Source organism: Vanellus vanellus, assembly GCF_965231255.1.
Source record: "Vanellus vanellus genome assembly, chromosome: 1".
NCBI classification, from domain to species: Eukaryota; Metazoa; Chordata; class Aves; order Charadriiformes; family Charadriidae; genus Vanellus; species Vanellus vanellus.
In genome coordinates this window covers 144,513,710-144,535,362 of record NC_138905.1, presented here as the reverse complement: position 1 = coordinate 144,535,362, position 21,653 = coordinate 144,513,710, and the positions used below count along the sequence as shown (strand labels likewise).

Sequence of the window (21,653 nt, the reverse complement as noted above, 5' to 3'; positions counted from 1 at the left end):
TATATACACTATCCATTAAACCATTCTTGATAGCAGAAAAAGTACTGAACTTGTGAATGCATCCTGAAATATACATAACAGAAATGTTAAGTTTTATTAGGAAATCATGTTTAGAAAGATAAAGAGTATGTATAACACTAAATTACTTCTGTTTTTTGACTTAACTTTATGCTCTGTGTTTGGAGTTCCCCATTTTCTCAAACCAAAATGAAAACCACGGTGAATACGTTTTTTGGAAAATATTTTTTATTATAAAATGTACAGTATATTGACCTTAATATTATAAAACACTGTAATGTATCAGAGTCTTGTAAAGACCAATAATTTATAAAATGAGACCAAGGTCATTGTTACTCTTTCTAGTCTCATAGTCTGATTTAAAAATATATATAAAATATATAATGAATGATTTGACTGTAGCGTCCTTAGTAGCTGGAAAAGGTTTGTTCATATGTTAAGGTAACTAATGTCTGCGTGTATTTTTATTAAAATAGATCACTCTTATTTGCTAAGTTAGTCTTTGATTTTGAAGAGCTGATAGAAGAATGAACAGAAAGGTTAGTAATCATATTCTATAAGGCTAGATTATGTAAAAGCGCTGCAGGGTATAAAGAAAATTATGTTTTACTAAAGCACTTCTATCACTGCAGCTCATTTATTATCAGTTAATACTTCTTCGGTACTTTTAAGGTGCTTGTTAAAACAAGGAATAGCTTTGGTCTATTGAGAAGAATAGAGTACTTTAGGTCTCAGATGCTATTGGATAGCACAAAAAACCAGACTACACTGTCTTAGCAATTTAAAGACCTTTTCCAACATGTTAGTCTCCTCAATTTCAGTATGTCTACTGCCTCCTTTTATTGCAGGGACATACTACCATATTGAGTACAAAAGCAATGCACTTTGCATGAAAATAGGGTTTTTTTTTCTGCCCTCAGCCTTCCTGGCTTTGTTGCAAGCAGTACTTTCCTTGCACTCGCTTGGCAGTGACTTGAACACTAGTATCCAGCCAAAGGCATCTGTTGTAGTGTTAGAATATGTGTATGTAGGTTGTTTTCGAATCACTGCCTAGTATATTTTTAGCAGTGCATTTATAGAAGCCCGCATCCCTTTGAGTAGGCTGCTGGATGACTAATGACCCCTGAGGGTGGAGGAATTTGTTCCCATACAGACGGGATTGAGCTCCTGTTGTCAGATGTGATTTGTCTGGAAGCTCCCATGTTATTTCTGCTTTAGGAATCCCAATGGCCATGCAGTTCAGTTTTACTGAATTTCCAGGCCTGGCATAGATGACAGGCGCTGGCTCACTGGTGATCCGGGGAGGATAGGCTATCACGATCACAGGCACATTCATAACAGAAATGCCGTACTCTGTGGACACCTTGCACAGGTAAGTGCCCCTGTCAAATACAGAAGCCTCGCGCACTGTCAGTGAGCCATTCTCCAGCAGAGAGAAGCGACCCACAGCCTGGGGAGCATCCAGGACCATCCCATTGGGCAGTGTCCAGGAGATCTGCATCCGCTGGTTTGGCTGGGTGATGCAATGGAGCTGCAGAGTTTCTCCATTGATGATGCTCACCAGGTTGTTGTACTGGTTGCTGATTTCTGGCCTGAGTCCCACCTTCAGGAAGACTACCCGTTCCACATAACCTCCTGGGTTTCTGGCTGTACAGCGGTAAGTCCCAGCATCCCCAGCGGAGAGGCTGCTGATGTGTAAGATCCCGTCCCTCTTATGGTAAAATCTGTGCAGACGGCTGCCACTCAGCACTTCAGTGCCGTTGGGAAGGATCCAGCTTGTGCTGGGCTTGGGGTTCCCCTGGACTGAGCAGTTCAGATTGATGCTGTGCCCAGCAATGGCTGTGATCCTTTCATGGACAGGGTCTCTGAAGGAGGGTTTCTCCAACTGGTCCGTGATGAGGAGCTGCACAATCAGTCTTGCTTCTCCTCCTTCATTCCGTCCAATGCATATGAGCTGCACTGCATCTGTCTGCCTCACCTCTCTGATGTCCAAAGTACCATTGCGATGCACGGTGATCCTGTTCCCATAGTAGGGAGCTGGAAGAATTACCCCTTCTGGAAAAGCCCAAAGGACCCGTGGAGCAGGGATGCCTTCAGCTTTGCAGTCAATCAGTTTCCGGCTATCCCTGATGGCTGTCTCCCTCACAGATGTTATTGCACTGAGATGACCATTGATTCTGGGAGGCTGAACGTTAACATGGATCCAGACGATTTTCCGATCTTCTCCGGCGCTGTTCCGCACTACGCAAGTATAGTTACCAGTGTCAGATCTTTGTGCCTTTTGGATGAGGAGGGTGCCATCCCTATAGACCTGGTATTTGTCAGACAGGGCAGGAATGGGCCTGTTGGTTGGGGAGAGCCAAGTCACTTTGGGAGTGGGTTCTCCTTTGGCTTCACATGCTACTGTCACAACATCACCATAGGGTACATTAATAATGACGTATGTTTTGTTCTTGATAGTTGCAGGCTCAGCCACTACTTTGACACGCACTTTCATCTCATCCTTACCAATCTGGTTCTCAGCATAGCAGGTGTAGTCCCCCTCCTCTCTCAGTCCAACGTCATTGAAATACAGGGTTCCATTATCAAAGACCACGTATCGCTTCGTCCGGCTGCCGCTGTCATCTGACTGCATGAAGGTATTGATCATGCTGCCATCTGGGAGACCCCAAGAGATCTCAGGATTTGGCAGACCTGTGGCTACACAGTCGACTTTCAGGTCCCCTCCATACTTGACCTTGTGGTTATTCTCATTCTTATGTTCTATTTTTGCTGGTTTCATCATCACATTTACTTTGAGGACCACGTAGTCATCCCCGATCTTATTGCGGGCCACACACAAATAGTCTCCTGCATCTTTATCTGTAACTGAATGGACAACCAAAGTCCCATTGCTGAATACTTTGATTCTAGTCTCCAAGTTACTGTAAAGAAAGAAAAAAAGAACAGAACATGAGCTGCAAAATCACATTTTAGGTATTAATTATTGAGTGAAAGCTGGGGGAAAAATCCCAACAACTCAACAATACTGAAAAAAAGGAGAGGAGCATTGCTATTGTTAGATAATTAGATGGTCTAAAATGTCCAAGATTTTCTCCACCAAAAAGCAAATGGAAAAAAATAATTCTACTCAGTTGTAACCAAGCAATTCTACTCTGTTACATTCAATGACTATAATGGTGTATTTGACCATTAAACAACCATTAAATACCAAATTGTGGTATTTTTTACTCTTCTGACTACATGTGCAGTGCTCTGTAACATTAAAATACAGGATCTCTGAGTGATATACACCACACACGTATAGGTTACGGACCATAACTATGGAGTCTGGCACTTGGGTCCTCAGCTAAAAACAAGTCAAGATGAGCAACTTTATCTGGCCTCAGGTAATCCTTAGAATGATTGCAAAGAAGCAAAATATTGGTAAGCTTTGAAATATGGGGAAAAAAATATTTTCAAGGTGCTAAAAATCTGTTTTTCTTTTCCACTTCACTATAGAATTGGTGCATTGTGGTCAAAACTAATTTCCTTAGTAGCCCCAGTTTTCTCCCCAAAGACCTGCTGTATTTCAAAAACAGCCCACATAAAGATCATGAAGGAAAATGAAAAATACCGGTATTTTATTGCTATCATTGTGTAGCATAAAATGAATTCTGGATTTTGTGCTATCTACAGGCTAACTAAATATTTTTTTTGTCAGTATGAAAAAAAGATGACTACATTCAGCTATCAAGAAAGTTGCTTATAAGCGTGCATTTTAGTTTCAGTACATTTCTCGTCTGTCTATAGTGCTCCAAGAGTGAGCAATGAACAATTTATAAAGCAGAAATTATGTTTTCAGCGAAGTCTTAGAAGAGTTATTGTAGTTTTAGAGAAGTTATATTTTACTGGAGAAGGTATTGTTTTAAGCATTTATATGCAACTGGGTTTGCAAAGACCTTATTGCAAGGTAGCATCTATAACTGCAGACAGTAAATTATCCATGAGCCAGCAATGTGCCCTTGTTGCCAAAAAGGCCAATGGAATCCTGGGCTGCATAGGGAAGAGTGTGGCCAGTAGTCGAGGGAGGTCGTTCTCCCCCTCTACTCTGCACTGGTGAGGCCACAACTGGAATACTGTGTCCAGTTTTGGGCTCCCCAGTTCAAGAGGGACAGGGAACTGCTGGAGCGAGTCCAGCAAAGGGCAACTAAGATGATGAAGGGCTTGGAGCATCTGCCTTATGAGGAAAGGCTGAGAGAGCTGGGACTCTTTAGCCTGGAGAAGAGAAGGCTGAGGGGAGACCTTATTATGGCGTACAAGTATCTAAAGGGTGGGTTGAAGGAGGATGGAGCCAGGCTCTTTTCAATGGTTCCCAGTAACAGGAAGAGGGGTAATGGGCAGAACATAGAACATAGGAAGTTCCATTCAAATACACGGAAAAACTTCTTTACGGTTCAGGTGACAGAGCACTGGCACAGGCTGCCCAGGGAGGTTGTGGAGTCCCCTTCTCTGGAGATTTTCAAGACCCGCCTGGATGCAGTCCTGAGTAATGTGCTGTAGGCAATCCTGCTTTGGCAGGGGAGCTGGACTAGATGATCTCTAGAGGTCCCTTCCAACTCTGAAAACTCCGTGATTCCATGATTTACTTATACAACAATGTTAAAATGATCATGCTTACTTAAATATTTATAAGATTATTTCTTTTCCCTGTATTTATAACGTATCATGATTTGTACAACACATAAACAAAATTTAGCGATCCCACTTCTCCTGGGGAAAAGCAGGCAGCTATGCAACTCTGTGCAAACCAGGCACATTGGAAGGAGCAGTACACAAGTTGTATATCTTAACTTTTGCCACTGGACCTTTCACTACATTTGCAAGTGGCTGTAAAAGACAAATAGTGGCAGTTTATCGTAAACACCTGAAGCTGACTTTTCGAGAGTACTATTGTTTTCATGAAAATTACACTAAGTTATGACTTGGCTATCTTTTGATACAATTTCAAATTCTTCCTTAAGGATTGGGGGCCCCATTCAAAACTCACAGAAGTCAAGAATGAAACTTGTACAGATATGAATGGTCTTTTGTCTCAGTTCATCTAAACTGTAATTTAGCTGTGAGATGTCAATCAGCAATTTACCTGTGTAGGGAATCAATCATCCTTTTGGAAGGCAACCTCCATAATATGCGAGGCCAGGGGTCACCAGAAGCACTACAGTCCAGACGCAGGATGCTGCCGTATGTTACGTCTGTCCTCTGAGGAGAGCTCCCGGTGATCTTAGCATTAGATGCATGCTTCTTCACATGGAGTTGTATTGTTCTCCTGGCAGCTCCCACCATGTTAGCAGCAATGCACTCGTAGGTCCCACTGTCCTTGGGGGAGACGTTGCGAATATATAGAGTTCCATTGGGAAAAACAAATAAATTCCCATTGACAAACTGAGAAGGTCGGATGTGCGTGCCATCAAATACCACCCAGCGGATGCTGGGAGAAGGTGCTGCTTTGGCAGTGCAGTGGATGTTAATACTGCTACCAAGGGGTAAGGAGATGTTCTCTTGCTTATCCTGCTGGATGATGGGGGGTAAGGCTGCAATGTGCAGCCTCACTGCAATGCTGTCAGCTCCTGCAGCATTGCTTGCCACACATTTGTAAACTCCTCGGTCTGAAAAAGTTGCTTGCTTGATAGACAAGGTTCGATTTTCGTGAAGCATTATCCTGCTTTCTGTGGTGGTGACGGTCTGCACAATCTTCCTATCTGGGAAAATCCATGAAATATGTGGGCTTGGAGTCCCGCTAGCCTGACATTCAATTGCTATGGTGTCTCCAAAATAGACCGTGACATCTCGATAGCGGGAAAGTAAAATTTTGGGCTGGTGGGCTACAACTGTGAGTACAATAATCATTTTATCTATGCCATGCAGGTTCTGAGCTGTGCACAAATACTGTCCACGATCCTGAAGTTGCACATTTCGGATAAGGAGGGTGCCATTTTTCCAGACTTCAAACCTTTGAAACCTGCTGTTGGCTGTCATTAGAGCTCCTGGGAAGGTGAGAGGAAAGAAAGAAATGGAAAGTCAAAGGGTTTAAGACATACATCACTGCATTGAAAAATTCTTATGTAAGATTTTAGATTTACCTAACACCAACTACAACTTCAGATGGATCACATGACATCTTCTGACACTCTCCATAGCTCAAATTAGACTTTGTTTCAATTGCAGAACTAACCATACTAGCTTGCAAGCTTGTACAGTGGGGGAACTTTTAAGGGCTTTACGCTTCAGGATTCCTCTTAAATCTTTATGTAATTTCTCTTTTCCTTTTGCTAATGGAGATGACACACACATCAATATTTAAGGTAGCGATGTTAACAAACCCACACTCACAAGTATTGCTTGTACCAGGAATAGTGTGGTGAGCAGGACAAGGGAAGTGATTGTCCCCCTGTACTTGGCACTGGTGAGGCTGCATCTCAAATACTGTGTTCAGTTTTGGGCCCCTCACTACAAGAAAGACATTGAGGTGCTGGAGCATGTCCAGAAAAGGGCAACAAAGCTGGTGAGGGGTCTAGAGCACAAGTCTTAGAAGGAGCAGCAGAGGGAACTGGGGTTGTTTAGCCTGGAGAAAAGGAGGCTGAGGGAAGACCTTATCACTCTCTACAACTACCTGAAAGGAGGTTGTAGCGAGGTGGGGGTCAACCTCTTCTCCCAAGTAACAAGTGACAGGACAAGAGGAAATGGCCTCAAGTTACACCAGAGGAGGTTTAGATTGGGTATTAGGAAAAATTTCTTCACTCAAAGTGTCACCAAGCATTGGAACGGGCTGCCCAGGGAAGTTGTTGAATTGCCATCCCTGAAGGTTTTTAAAAGACAGGTAGATGTGGTGCTAAGGGACATGGTTCAGTGGTGATTTTGGCAGTGTTAGGTTGATGGTTGGACTTGATGACCTTTAAGGTCCCTTCCAACCTAGATGATTCTATGATTCTAAGTGTTGTCATGACAAATTCTAGCTGCTGCGAATAATCAGAGTTGGCTGCTATTCCCCCTTCAAAAAATAAGCTCATTAAATGGTAGAGGTTTTCTTTTACTACAAGAAATACTGGAAAGTTATTTTTACCTCTAATGATTAGTTGCAATTAGTCACATTTTATCTATAATGATTAAAAGAGACAGAAATTATTCTTCAGTGTTTTGGACTATTCCTGCAATCACGCTGCATTTCTATGCAACAACCCAAGTATTTGTACTCTTAAAAAAACATGTAGAAGAACACATTTTTCTCTGTCTTACCTGTAGAGACTTTTGTCCAAGTAATAAAAGGCTTGGGTTCCCCTACTGCATCACAAGGGATAAAAGCATCTGTTTCAGCAAGGATGGATATGCTCTGAGACGCTCTTGAGATAATTTTAGGTCTTTCTCTGTGTATCCCGAAATTAGTGGAAGATTGAATTGCAGTCGAATTGTGTAGCATAATGCCTCCCACGTAAGGCACAGATGGAACTTTTTGGTGACGATGATGGCCATTTTTAAAAGGATGAACTGTAGTGGATGTCTGTAGTTTTGTGCGCTGAGAGAGAAAGGCTGGAGCGGTAATCTTCAAAATCGCTGGTGGTGGTGATGTGGTGGTTATGGCATGTGGCATTGGAAGCACTGGAATAGCTGTAGCTTTCTGCACTGTAATCCTAGTCGGGGAGACCTGGGCAACCTTCTTCTCATTTGTGTCTTTTGGGACTAGTTGACTAGGAACCACTGTTTTAGGATGCACACTGAAGTGAGGGAATATCTTTGTTCTGTTAAAAAGGAATGGAATCCTGGAACTGGGATAATAGGGGACCCCTTGGCTTGGTAGTCTCCCTGCTGTGCCCCTGTTATCTGGAACATAGTTATTTCCAAAAAATCTTGAATTAATATTGTACCTGTTCTGACCCTGATTACTGAATTTGCTTGCAGTGAATGGAGTTGTTTTGTGAAATGGAGAAGCTTGTGTTGGGGAAGTTGTTTCTCTCTGAGAGGCAAAAGATTTTTTGTCCTGGATGGTATGTGCTGCATATGCTGTTATCTCTGGTTTGTTTGTGTAGTGAAGAGGCTGTTGTGTTATAAAATAGCGAAATGAACCTTGTGTTACAATATATGGAGGCTTCACCGTGCCTCTTACTGGAACATGCTTTGGAGGCACAACAGGCAGTCTTTGGTTTAGGCTTGGTATCATTCCAGCGGGTGGATGGGGAAGGTTTGGATTTAGCAGTAAACTGTTGTTTGACTTGCTGCTATACATCTCTTTGAATTGCTCCTCTTTTGACTGTATGCTAATCCTGTTCTGGCTAGAGGAAGGAGTAGGGTGTACATTTGGTCTTGAGCTCACCGCCATTTTGTCACCATCTGCTTCAACTTGCTTTGCTTCTGGGAATCTTTCTTCATTGAAGGCATTACTTTCCTTGCTGGTAGCATGAAGGAAAGGACGTGAAGTGCTTGAAATGGAAGGGGGAAGAGTGGCAAGTTTTATAAACGGAATAAAGGCAGTGGATGTCGTTGGAGGCTTTTCGGTTGCCTGCAAAATGGGATCATGATGAACTACATGTGACATAGCTTCCTTTTTATCCAAGGAAGATGGCTTTGTCCCAGTCTGAGAAGCAACAGATTTCTTTGTTTCTCTAAGTGGAAAAGTCTGAGTTTCTGTCATGCTGAAGGAGGAGGACAAAGTAATCATCTCATATTGCTGAGGTGGCTCAGTTATTGCTGGTGTTTCCACAGGTACTGTGGGTTTCCAGGGCTCCTTTGAAACTGAGAGGTCCTTAAAAACTTCCACTGTGCCAACAGGAATACTTAAGTCAGTCATAGTGGGATAAGTCAGCTGGAATGTTCCAGAGGTTGTTTCATTAACCACAACTTCTGAGTCAAATAGGATAGGCTCTTCTTGAGATACTGGTTTTGTAGATAGCATCAAGCTGTTTGTATGCTCAGGATAAGTTGTTGTGCTTGATTGTTCTGCTTTACTATCCATAGTTTTAGAATCTGCTTTAACACCCTTCTCCTCAGATATATTGTCTAGTGAGTGGTATGTTGGCACTTCACTTTGCTCTGGTTTCAGAGGTGCACTTGACTCTTTCGTGGGAATTGCATCATGTACAACATATGAAGATAAAATCGTGATAGGTGCAGTCACTGGAAGTGCTGAGGTTTCAAGAGCAGTAGAGTGTGTCACACGTTTTGTTTCAGGTGGAGAAGCAGTAGGCCTAAAGAAGGAAGTTGTGACCACTTCTCTGATTTTGGTAATTTTCTCAAAGACAACTGGATCAGTAACTAATGAAGGAGTGTATTCCACATGCTCCTCTTCCTCAGCCTGTATTTTGACATTGTTTTTCAGATCAGGACTTTCAAGAGTTGCGGAAGAAGTTTTGGTCACAGCTTCAACTTCAGGTGTCCTTGGAATGATAGGCATTGCCTCCGTGGTTAAAACAACAGGGGGGGAAGGCTTTTGTCTTTGTCGGATTCTGTTTGGCCTCAATCTCCTTCTCCCATACGGCCTTTTTCTAGCACGCTGAGTAACAAGTGAAGGCATGGTCTTTCTATAGGGAGTTGTTGTTGTGGCCACAGTGGTCAAACTACTGATGGAAGAAGCAGTTTTTATCCCCCCTGCTGTTTTATGAAGAGCATTGGTACTTGGGAAAGTGAATCTGATATCTGGTTTTGGAGTAGCCAGGTCTCTGCGTTCTCCTCCCTGAAAACTCTCTGCATAACTGCTGGACATGCTTTCTCGAGTAGCTGTATTTCTGTGGGTCTCAGGTTCTTCCTTGCTCTGAACCCTGATGGGTGTGACAGCTGGAAAACTCGTACTTAAGTCTGCCGTTTTTGTCTGACCTGTGGATACTTCTTTGTGCTGGTGTATCAAGTCATTGCTCTTTTCTGTAACAAATGGAGAAACAGATGAAGAAATGGTAGTAGAGCCTACAGAGTCTACTGGGATGATCTCATCCAACTGAGAAGGTGTTAAAACTATGGTGTCAACACTTGTCGGATGCACTTCATTTAACTTCACACTTGTCTCCAAGACGCTATCAAGATCCACAGTCTGAGATTCAGCTAGGACAGTAGCATCAAGTGGTAGCTCAGCAAAAGCAGAATTTTCCTCTGATGTAGAAGATATAGTTCTATCTACACTTTCCACTGTGAATGAACTGCTCTGAATATTAGGAAAGCTTGTTACAATTTGTCTTGTTAGAGGTTTTTCAGTGAGAGCATGGGTATTTTCTTTGACGACAACTGAATCCCCAGTCCTGACATCAAGACGCTGCTGGCCTTGGGGTTGCACAGTCTCAGAGACAGGAGTCAAATATGGACCTGATGCAGGAATTTCTACAGAGTATATACTTGCAGGTGTTTCTAAAGCCCTATGGTCGGAGAAGGGTTTAGTTTCTGGCCTTGTTAATATGGACTGGACTGAAAATGCTTTAGTGTTCTGGGAAACAGTGACTGAGAATGGCTCATCTTCACCTACAGGTGATGCATCAGCAGAGGAATCTACCCCATCAGGTGCTGCCTCTGAAGGCGGAGGGCTGGCTACCGGATGAGGGACTGGAGTAATTTTCTGCAGGACTGATGGCAGTGCTGTTGTTAAAGAAATGGCTGTAGCTGTTGTTGTTCTAAGAAGATTCTTCCCACGGACCTTTGCCAAAATGTCAGCCCAATGCTGTGGATTAATCTGCTTGCTTGCCATATTAATTCTCCTTCGAGATTCGAATACTCTCCGGCCTTCTGCAACATTGCTGTCTTGGGTTCTATCAGTACTTTTCCAGATTTTCATTTTCCTTCTGCCTTTCTTCCCCTTTTTAATTTGAGCCTCTGGCACCTGGTCACTTTTTTGTTTAAAGGATATTTCCCAGTCTTTCAGGTGGTTCTTTCTTCGTGGGAACTCACCCACCCCTTCTGCCCCCGATCCCTCTGCATCATCTATGACCCGCCCTCTTGTTTTTGATGAACTTTTTGAGCCTGGGCGCTTTTTTAGTTTTATCCTTTTAAATGACCTGTCAGACACCATTTTATTTACTGTGACCCTTACAACAAACTGATCTGATCCCTGCTGATTGACAGCCACACATCTGTAATGACCACTATCACTGACGTGGCTTTTTGGAATAAGCAAAGTACCATTGTCCAACATATATCCTTTTGAAGAGTTTGACAAATCATTAAGGACCTGGCTGTTTGGAAGAATCCAGCTCAGCTGTGGTTCTGGGATGGCAACTGCATTGCATGGCAAAACTATTGGATCTCCCACATTTTTTTCAACTCTCACTACATCTGAATCAGCTACCTGAATAGCTGGAGGTTGCACTAGAAGTCTGTAAGCCATTACGTCCACGTCATCTCTCACTTGGGCAATGCAGTGGTACAAACCACCATCAGTGTAACTCACTGCTTTGATTGTTAGCTGGCTGCTACTGAGAATGGAAAACCTGCTGTCTTTCTGATGAAATGGTGCCTGCAGCTTGGTCCCATCTGGAAAGAGCCACTGAACTGAGGGACTCTCAGAGGCTTTCACATTGCAGCTCAGCTGACACTCTGACCCTTCCACCACACTCTGCGCTGCCCTCGTGCTCTGGTTTTGCTCTATCATTACCCAGTTTCTCTGGTGCCCAGTGTCTTTGGTACGAATTGTCTGAGAAAACACGGTAGAAAAAGATAGCACCACTTTTTTCCCTGTACTCTGGCGCCTGTTTAATTGGATATTTATAAGAGGTTGCATCACCCAGGAAGGCTCAGCCAGTATTTGAGCTTTTACACCTGTATAGTAAAGAGCATCATAATCTGAGCCTTGCCTGTACCGATAGCTTATTTTAGGCTCTTTGCTGAGCATAAGTTCCCTCTCTAATTTGACAGGTACTTCACTGTAATAAGCTATAAGCTTCCATAATTTTTCATAGTTTTCTCGATTCATTGGACATTCAAAATCTAGTGAAATTGTAGCATTTATATCAATCTCCTGAGTCTGGATTTGATTCCACTGAATTTTGGTAGAGCCTGTCGGTTTTTTGATTTCACAGTTCAGGTGAACTACATTGCCATGCTCATCAGTCATATTTAGAGTAATGTTCCATGGAGAGGACTGAAGCTCTTCCAGAGGGATTTCATAACTGTCACCATCTTCTTCATCTTGAGTGCTGCTATTCTGCCTCAGTGAGGACTGAATGACAGGTTTCTGACAGGAAATATCTTTCAAGTTTTGAATGTCTTCTTTCTGCAGCTGTTTTGGGCTGCTGCACTTAGGACAGAGCTGTCCCCCTTCATAGGCTTTGTCCTTTTTGCATTTTAAGACACCTGCAAGATAAAAAAAGAAAGGGAAAAAAAAGGGGAAAACAAAAGACAGGTAAGCTGAAGAACTCTGTTCTAGAGTTAGAGAACTCTCAAAAGTGTGAAATGGACTGCATGAGGAACGCATTATGGCACATCACACACAAGACAAGGCTTTTAAAATAGCACCGCTTTGTTTTCACAGTCGAACGGGCGCCTGATTCTCAAACTGACCACAGTTTCTTCTGACTTTAATGAGAGGACTGAATACTCCATCCTTCTGAAAATTAGGATTCACTGCCTCTGAATAAAACGCCTAGAAACTGAAGTGTTCAGAGCAATGTTTTACAAGTGAGTAAAAAGCTATGCCGTGTCAAAAATTCTGCATCTGTACACGGACAGCCCACCCATCTAACTTGTGGATCTAACGGGCAGAGGACTGGGTCCTCTCAGCTTTCACAAATGCAGAATTTACCTGAGAAATTCTGGACTTCCTCTTTACATAATCCAGGAAGCTTTTTATTTTTCTCTATTCATTAACAACAGTACTGGCAATACACAAAACATTCTAGTGTAGGTACCAAAATCTGCTGACTAGTGCTCCTGCACTTGCAAGGTATTTGTCAGCAGCAAAAAAAAAAAAAAAAAAAAAAAAAAAAAGTTGCACTTCTTCCCTGACCTTTGAAATAACTGTAATCTCTGTAATGGTAAAATATAAACTAAAATAGAGAAGGATCACTAAAACAGGAAATCATAGCTTTGACTCCTCTTTTCTATCAATGCCAGAAAGACTCTGGTCTGCAAAATAAGTGTCATATATTTATTACATTGTTCTGCTCACTAGAACGTCAAATGTCGCTTTACATATTTAGTTTGGAAACACGTTGTAAATAAAATGCGTTCCAGTTATTCTAGGAATAAGTGTCATGCTAAACACTCCTGAGGAGTGAGGGATCTTTGAAAGAATAAACAATGTATGGGTGGGTTATAAGGCACAATGCTAGGAGAAGGGGAAAGAGTAGTGAAATTTCATACCATTTTTTAATCGAAAAATATATATGCTTTGCCAGATAAGGGAAAGGAAAGATAAGGAAAGCATGCTTCATGACAGAACTGGACCACAATCAACTTGTCAGTGGCCACACTGGTGATCTACGAAACAGCACTTATAACACTATCTGGACAGAATTCCCAAAAGTTAACATTATAATTATATACAGATACAAAATCTGTCATACATGAAAATGGCATGGATAAATTCTTTTCTCTTTCCAAAAATTACTACTGTTGCAGTTTAAAGAGGGATTCTAATTGAATAAAAATTGTAACAAGCCAACACTGCGCAAGGAAAGAAAGTTCATCTATATTGTTATAACTTACAATTCAACTTAACCTCGCCTGTTTGGCGAGGTAGCCACGCTGGAGGGGAGGGATGCCATCCAGAGGGACCTGGACAGGCTGGAGAGGTGGGCCCAAGCCAACCTCATGCACTTCAACAAGGCCAAGTGCAAGGTCTTACATCTGGGTCAGGGCAATCCCAAGCACAAATACAGGCTGGGCGAGGAATGGCTGGAGAGCAGCCCTGAGGAGAAGGACCTGGGTGTGCTGATTGACGAGAAGCTCAACATGACCCAGCAGTGTGCGATCGCAGCCCAGAAGGCCAACCGTATCCTGGGCTGCATCAAAAGAAGTGTGGCCAACAGGTCAAAGGAGGTGATTCTGCCCCTCTACTCCACTCTCGTGAGACCCCACCAGGAGTACTGCATCCAGCTCTGGAGTCCTCAACATAAGGACAGGGACCTGCTGGAGAGTGTCCAGAGGAGAGCCACGAGGATGATCCGAGTGCTGGAGCACCTCCCCTATGAGGAGAGGCTGAAAGAGTTGGGGCTGTTCAGCCTGGAGAAGAGAAAGCTCCTGGGAGATCTTATTGTGGCCTTCCAGTACCTAAAGGGGGCCTACAGGAGAGCTGGGGAAGGACTTTTTACTAGGGCATGTACAAGACCCAGCATCATCCACCACACCACACATGCTCCAAATTGTTATATTAACCTTGTGACTCCTGACTCATCTGAGACATCTTCAGTTGCAATTAAATGACAATACCCTCTTAATATTTTAGCAGCAGCTCCAGTGTAACATCAGTCCCTCTGGTCTACTATAGTAAGCACTTAGTTACCTGATATGGGGCATTGGTGACCTGGGATGCCCATATCGAAAACTGACATTCAAAAAAACCCTCATTCAGTGTTTTCCTAATATAGAGGCATTATAAAACTGGGTTTGGCGTGTTTTTTTTGCTTCTAGTATTTTGCTTCTGCATGTGACCAGAAGTGTTCTAGCCTAAGTAGTGTGATACTTATCTCACATCTAAGCCTGAAGGAAGATAAACTAGTTACTCCAGAAAAAAAATTGCAGGATTGTAGGTGTTCTCTGAAATACTTAACATAGTTTTGCTCCATCACAAAAGGACGTTGTGATCAATGATGAAAGACAGATAAACATGAAGGATGAACGAATATTACAAAACAGCCTTAAAGTTAATATCATCAAAGTTAAAGGACTCATCTAGGAACTTACAAACCTGACTTGCGTTCCCTCCTTAGCCAAACAAGTTCAAATCCTATGTTCCCATCTCCCATGACAGCATATAGTTACTAGCTTTGTTGGTTGAAGACAATTCCCAGCCCTTAGTCAAAAGTGTACTGCTGTGCAATGGAACACACTAACAGGTTATAACCTATCTCCTTCTTCCAGTTATAACGTTTACTACTACTTTTTCTATCTAGAATGTAATGGCTAATTCCTTTGTTGTCAAATACATATTTTTAGCTAGTGACACACAACTGCTTCCTCTTTACACTGCTTTTTAAATATTTATTGAATATTGCATTTATTGAATGGCAACAGAACGTAATAGTCTACGTAGACATCATGTAAGTAATACTACTCAGGAAAAAACAAAACCATCAATATGCAGAACAGGAGAATAAACCCTAACATTATGAGTTGAAGAAGCATTGGTATTTTTGCTCTTACCTGCAGAAACTTCATTCCATTCAAGGAGCCAGTTTAAGCTGCAGTCACAGGCCCATGGATTCCCATGAAGGTAAAGATTCTCCAGCAGCGGCATGCCTTGAAACATCCCTGCAGGCAAGGTCCTAAGAGCATTTTCAGATAGGTAGAGATGTCTTACTGTCGACAATTTGAAGTAATCAAGGACCATAAATGTTGAAAAGGTGCTGGGGTGAAGCTGCTGGAGTAGATTTCCTTCTAAGTGGACCAGTCTCAGGGAAGTTAATCCATGAAAAGCATTTGGATGAATAAACTCAATTCTGTTGTGGTCAATGTGCAGTCTCATTAAGCTTGAAAGTCCTTGGAGAGTTTGGCCAGTTATGACTTTCAATTTATTGTAACTAATTTTGAAAACCTTAAAAAAAAAAAAAAAGAATAAAAGAGATTAATTTTGGGTTTTGATCTAAATCCAAACAGAATAGCAAGCATGCAGAAGTTTTCCTTCCACTTTCAAATATCCTTTGCACCACTAAAATCTTATATGTGGCTCAAAGAGGGAGAATACAGCTGGCTGGAGAATATTAGCCGGCATTACCAAGTATGACATAGGCATAGTTAACAGATCTCCAATGTATTTGGGGAACAAACGGTATCTTAATCCTAAGAAAGGCACTACAAAAAACACTTACTTTTGCCTGCTGTTATTCATCAAAGTTAGAATTTATGAAATTTAGGAAGACCCGAGCGTTACCTGTAAAGACACGAGATCTTTCAAAGCACCATTAGGTATATTCTGAATGTCATTTCCATGTATCATGAGCAATTCCAGTTTTTTAAGTCCTGCAAAGGAGTTTTCATATATAGACTGTATACTGTTAAACCTGGAAAAAAAATCACATGTGCAGTTACATTTTATGCACCGACTGTCATGAACTGCAAATGTAAAATTAGTATAACCTAACTTTCAGGAAAAATGGGAGGGCTCTTAAGGCATTGTCAAAGGGCCAGAAGTTACCGAAACAGTTTTACAAGGCCAAGTATACTTAGTCCGTGTTTACATTAAGATTTCTTTTAACTCAAATCGTGGCACATTAGCCATAATTTAGGAGTAAGAGTAATAAATAGGCATTTAAGTTCTAATAGTTGTCAGTATGTTTTTCCATGCAGCTCAGTTTATGGAATGGTAATAAATTAATGGCCTGTAGCCAGCCAATGATGCTATGGAGCCTGGCAAACTAGACGGGCTGCAGTGTTGCCAAAACAGCATCTAACAATGAATGAATAAAGATTTGGAGAGAGGACATTAAAAATGGATATCTCCCAAACAGCACGAGAAGCAGGAAGTCACATCCTGCTTCACTTACTGTTACAACATGTAATTGGCGACATAACTAATTACATAAGATCTAGGAATTGACCTTTCAATTATATAATTTGAGCCTAGAAACTCCCTTTAGAGAAGGAATACAGAAAATCTGCTTTTTGAAAACAATTCAATTTCACTTTGGATAAATAAATCAGGTTTTATTTGCCAATATGGAAGCTTTAAGTTTGGCAGCCTAGCTCTACATTTGGGTTTTCCATATGCAGACATAAAATTAAAAGTATGAGCTAATCTGGGCATGAAGTCTGTAAATTAAATATCAAATTTTAGAGATTTTTTCGTACTTTTTAAGACTTTATAGAAAGGAAGGGAAAATACAAAAAGAAATTAAAATACTTTGAATACGGAGGAAACACTTTTAGATCCTCACCATGCTTTCTATCTGAAGAATCTGAACTTTCTAAAAATTTAGACTACTGTTTTGACATTTTTAGTCCTACTTAAATCTACTAGGCTTATAGCAGTCATCCTGTTAAAATTCCTTATTTCAACATTAGCCCTTCTAAAAAATATGAACTTCTTTAAATAAGAAATTTTCCTAAATTAGTCACAAAAATAATCTTTACCTGCTAAATATATGGCATCTTAAAATAGAAAGCTTTTGCCCTTTTCCAAAATGAAAGAAATGCAACAACAGATAGTTAAGACTGTTTCTTCCTGGGAAAGGACACAATTCAGACAATGTCATTCATAGTGATAAAATACAAAGATAGGAAAGGGCTTCCATGTTAGCAGTATCAAATAATGTACTTTTATTAAAAAACACCCAAAACACCTAAAAAACTTGGAAGCCTACCTCCCATTTTCAAAAGCAATTTAGGGATAGAATTTGCCATAGAATGTTGAATGTATGGCGGAGAGGTGACTGTGAATATGTGTGGTTTTGACTGTGGGAGGAGAGCGAGGCCTTTTTTACTCAAAAATGGCATGAAAGTATGGATTGTTGTAATACAGATTCACTGAGAACAAGGGGATTTTGAGACTAAGATTAGGCTTTAGGGGGATAAAGTTCTGGTGGGCAGAAATTTTAACTACAGAGGAGCAAAAAAAAAATCAAAGTCCTTATTGTCAGTCATTGTATGATCAATCGCAGCTACAGGCCTTGGGGCGGTCGGGGCAAGTTCATACCAAGTAGTGAGGCAGCTCTGATATCAAGCAGAAGAGGACTAGAACTCTTGCACCACAGCATGTCACATAATGACCCTACGCAGCACTTTTGTGATATGCAGCCTACCAACTGTCCCTGCCATCTCATCTTACAGTCTGAAAGATGTGAATTGGCAATACCCTGGCAGAGGAAAGTAGGTTGTAGCCTGAGTGATCTCTGCCCAAAACACTGATGTCTGCTTAAGCTCCTTGAAAAAAACAATACTCCAAAGGCAATGGAATAACTTTGTTTCTACTGTAATATTTTAATTTATGCTATATCTCATTGTTCTCCAAAATGCTATCTGGCTACATTACAGAATTTTATTTCTACTATATTTTTTTTACATCAGGTATAAAATTCAACATTTAGTAGAAATCCCATAGTAGGTTTAATTCAATATAGTTTTTAATACACTACAAAAGACTACATGCACTGTTTGCCAAGAAAAACTGACACCATGATATAAATATTTATTTGAAAATAATAGTAACTTTTATTTGAGAAAGACACTAAAACACTAAGACACTAAAACTTTCTCCATGCCAGCACCCATCATGTTCGAGACACAGCGCCTGCATGTAACCACACCCACCTCTGCCATTCTACTTTGAGAGCACAGGCAGAGAACCCCTGCCCCGCCCCGCACCCCAGGACCCCGCACCAAGAGCCTGAAGCCGTTTTCTGCAAACGGCCGCATACAAACCCGAAATTGATCCTTTCCACGTGTTTCGCAATCCGGGCCGGCACGGCTGCTAAGGACCGAAAGGTGCAGTGGACTTCGGTGGGGAGGTAGCAGGCGCAGGGCTGGGGGCAGGCCAGGGCGCCCGGCGGCAGCCCAAGCCCCACGATCAGCACCGCGGACAGCGCCGCCACCGCCGCCACCGCCCGCTCCCCCATCTTGTCGCCTCCCCTCCGCTCGCTCCTCCTGGGTCGTCCCGGGAGGGTTGGAAGGAAGAGAAAGAAGAAACGATGATTTTGTAACCGCTTTTAATACAGCTTTACGGACCTAGCGATGTTCAGGCGGAAAGAGAGGTTTCTTCCAAGTCATTTGCTACTTCAAAGTTAACTTTTCCCCCATAATTTGCTTCTACAATTCTCCTAAATACCTATTATACTCAAATTATGCTGTCTCCTTATGTTGGCTATATTTTGTAGCTTTTTTCTATATGCCAAGGGTAGTACTTATCTCACCTAACAATTAGAAAACTTCGAGGGAAGCATCTAGTTCAAGCAAATTGCCACGGCTCCCTCTACAGTCAATGAAAGAAAGCAAGCTACCCATATCCACTTGAACAATATCAGGTATATACCTAGAAACAGTACTAACCAGCCTCATTAGGTCCCTAATTGGCTAACTCACCTAGCCTACCTGCCTAATATTTAGACAGGCTACAAACTTCCAGGAGGGTAAAATGTGGCTGAATGAATCCCATTTATTATGTATATGGGAAATGGTATCATTGAGAGAGAAAGTGAGTGAAAGACTCATAAATCTGGACTCTGTCATCCTTTGCCACGCATGACCGTATGATGTTGGATGTGCTCTTACACTGCAATCTTAACCAAACAGGAGCTACGAATTATAAGAATTGATAAAAGTTGACAATTTATTTAGAAGCATAAGCACAGACCTCAGAGGGAATGTAAGCAGGGAAGTTTGTATTTATAATCTTGCCACGTCTATCAACACTCAAGTTCAGATTTTCAGAACTGTGTGTCTAGGCCTGTGGAGAGCCATTTAAAGGTGCGCACTGTGCTACAGCAGACAAGAAAACACAACTGTTATTGACCTTGAGCACTAATCATTTCTGAAAACAAAATAGTTTATGTAGATGTCTAATTACAGAATAAGCAGTCTTACTTTGGAGAAATGAGTTTGAAAAAATCCCTGTTCTTAACCCTACCACCAGAAGAACTTGAGCCTTTCAGATTAAAGCCGTACAAGAACGCAGGCTACTATTGGTAGCAGAAATTTAGTATTCCTGCTCTTGCATAGCTGTGTGACAATGATGGAAAGGCTTTCAGTTCCTTTAGGTATTATTAGTTCCGTTAGTTATTGCTTTTAGTATAAAAGTCAGATTTTTTCAGATCTGCTAGAAACGATGCACACGTGTTTTGTTTTTTTTCTAAGACCATCATGTGCAAGCCATTACAGTTCAAAGGAGAGGCTCATCGGGATGAGGAGGTTTCTCAAATATCTGTGGTCAAGTTAATGAGACGTTCACCATTCTTTACAAGACAAACAGCTTTTAATTTGGTTAAGAATATTCAGGTGCTGTTTTCCTGAATGCCCTCTTTAACGAAAACTCCCTGTAAAAAACACCCTTCCCATTTCATTAATCCCCTTCGGGAGGGGGCTCCGCATTTCCTTACAGGAGGTGCTCGTGGAAGTGAAGAGGAAATCGCAGTGACTTGTGAGTGGCTGGGGGAGAGCAGACCGGGGGGGGGGCTTTATACCTGCCTCGCCTGGGTGAGAAACAACACTGGCCGAGCACTGGGCCTTCCGCACCGCGGCCGACGCTGCTCTTGTGAACAGGCAGCTCTTGGCAGGAGAAACCCCGGGACTGTCGGGGCCCGGGCGAGGCCGGACCGGCTGCGCGCTGCCCCGCCCCGCCGCCCGGGGGCGCCCCCGAGCACCCCGCCCCGCCCCTCATTGGCCGCCTCCACCGCCGCCGCGCGGCCCGTCGAACCAATGGGCTGCGGCTCCGCCACCGCCGCTGGGGCGCGGCTGCGGAGGGTTGGGCGGCAGCCAGGCGGGAGGCGGGGCTTGCGGCGAGGCGGGGGCGGGGTTTCCGGACGCCGGCGCTGCCCCCACGGCTGCCGGCGGGGGACCGCGCCCGCCCCGCGGGGAGGTTTTGGGTTTTGCGGGCGGGGAGGAGGAGTGTGTGTGGGGTGTCCCGCGCGGCGCTGCCCCGCCCGCCGCCCCGCGGCCATGGCGGAGGGGGCTTTGGGGGGCGGGGGGTGGCGCGGTTCCCCACCACCACCACCCCCCCCCCCGTCACCGTACCGGCGGGGCAGATGCTTCCCATTAGGAAAGAACGTGCCCGCCGGGCTGCGCAACGGGAGCGGGCGGGCGCCGGCATACGGCGGCAACAGCCCGACCGCCTCCAGCCGCGCCGCTCCCCTCCTCCTCCTCCTCTTCCCGCACGGACCCGCCACGGAGCACCCACACCCCCAACCCCGTCCCGACCGGCTCCCGGCCGCCGCCACCGGCTCCTTACCTGCAGCCGGGCGCGGCGGCTTCAGCAGGCGCTGCCTGCCGCTCGCATACCCCCGGGGGGCTACGGGCGACCGGCGGCGCGGGGCGGCGCGGCGGGCGGCCGGCGGCTACCTGGCTCCTGTCCTCCCCTCTGGCACGGGCTGGCCGAGGCTCATGGCAGCCCGGGGCTGCCCGCCTCCACGCCGCCTTAGGACTCCTCATGGCCCGTCATCCTGCGGGATCCGCCGCCCTGCTGGGGTCCCTCCGGATAAGCATAAGCGGTGCGCGGCTGCCGGGCAGGACACCGCCGTCTGCGGTGGTGGTGTTGTTAATTACTCTTATTCTCGCTGAGCGCTCGCTGCCTCTGCCTGCCCCGCGTCCCCGCGGAAAGCCGGGGCGCCGCGCAGCCCCTCAGCCCCGGCGGCAGCCGAGCGTGTCGCTCCGGGCGCTGCGGGATCTCCGTGGGCGAGCGGGCGGGCGGGCGATGCCGGCGGCTCCCCGCCGCTTGCCGGGCTGCCCGGGCGCGCAGCTCCCGCGGCGGTAACCACCCGCTGCCCGCCGCGGCATGGGGACGAAAGGCGCGGGGTGCCGGGGTGCCGCGCTCCGCCGCTCCGCCT

The 21,653-nt window shown here is 44.0% G+C and overlaps 1 protein-coding gene across 1 annotated transcript; it reads right to left on the bottom strand.

Annotated features, from left to right (window-relative positions):
* Positions 1–240: 240 nt before the first annotated feature.
* Positions 241–21,258, bottom strand: MXRA5 (matrix remodeling associated 5; the record flags this gene model as incomplete). The annotated part of the gene is made up of 7 exons (XM_082479674.1): positions 241–2,942; positions 5,144–6,044; positions 7,294–12,318; positions 15,328–15,718; positions 16,055–16,184; positions 18,541–18,762; positions 21,059–21,258. The coding sequence occupies 7 exons, from the start codon at positions 21,256–21,258 to the stop codon at positions 1,031–1,033; spliced, it is 8,781 nt and encodes a 2,926-aa protein (XP_082335800.1). The 3' UTR covers positions 241–1,030.
* Positions 21,259–21,653: the final 395 nt, after the last annotated feature.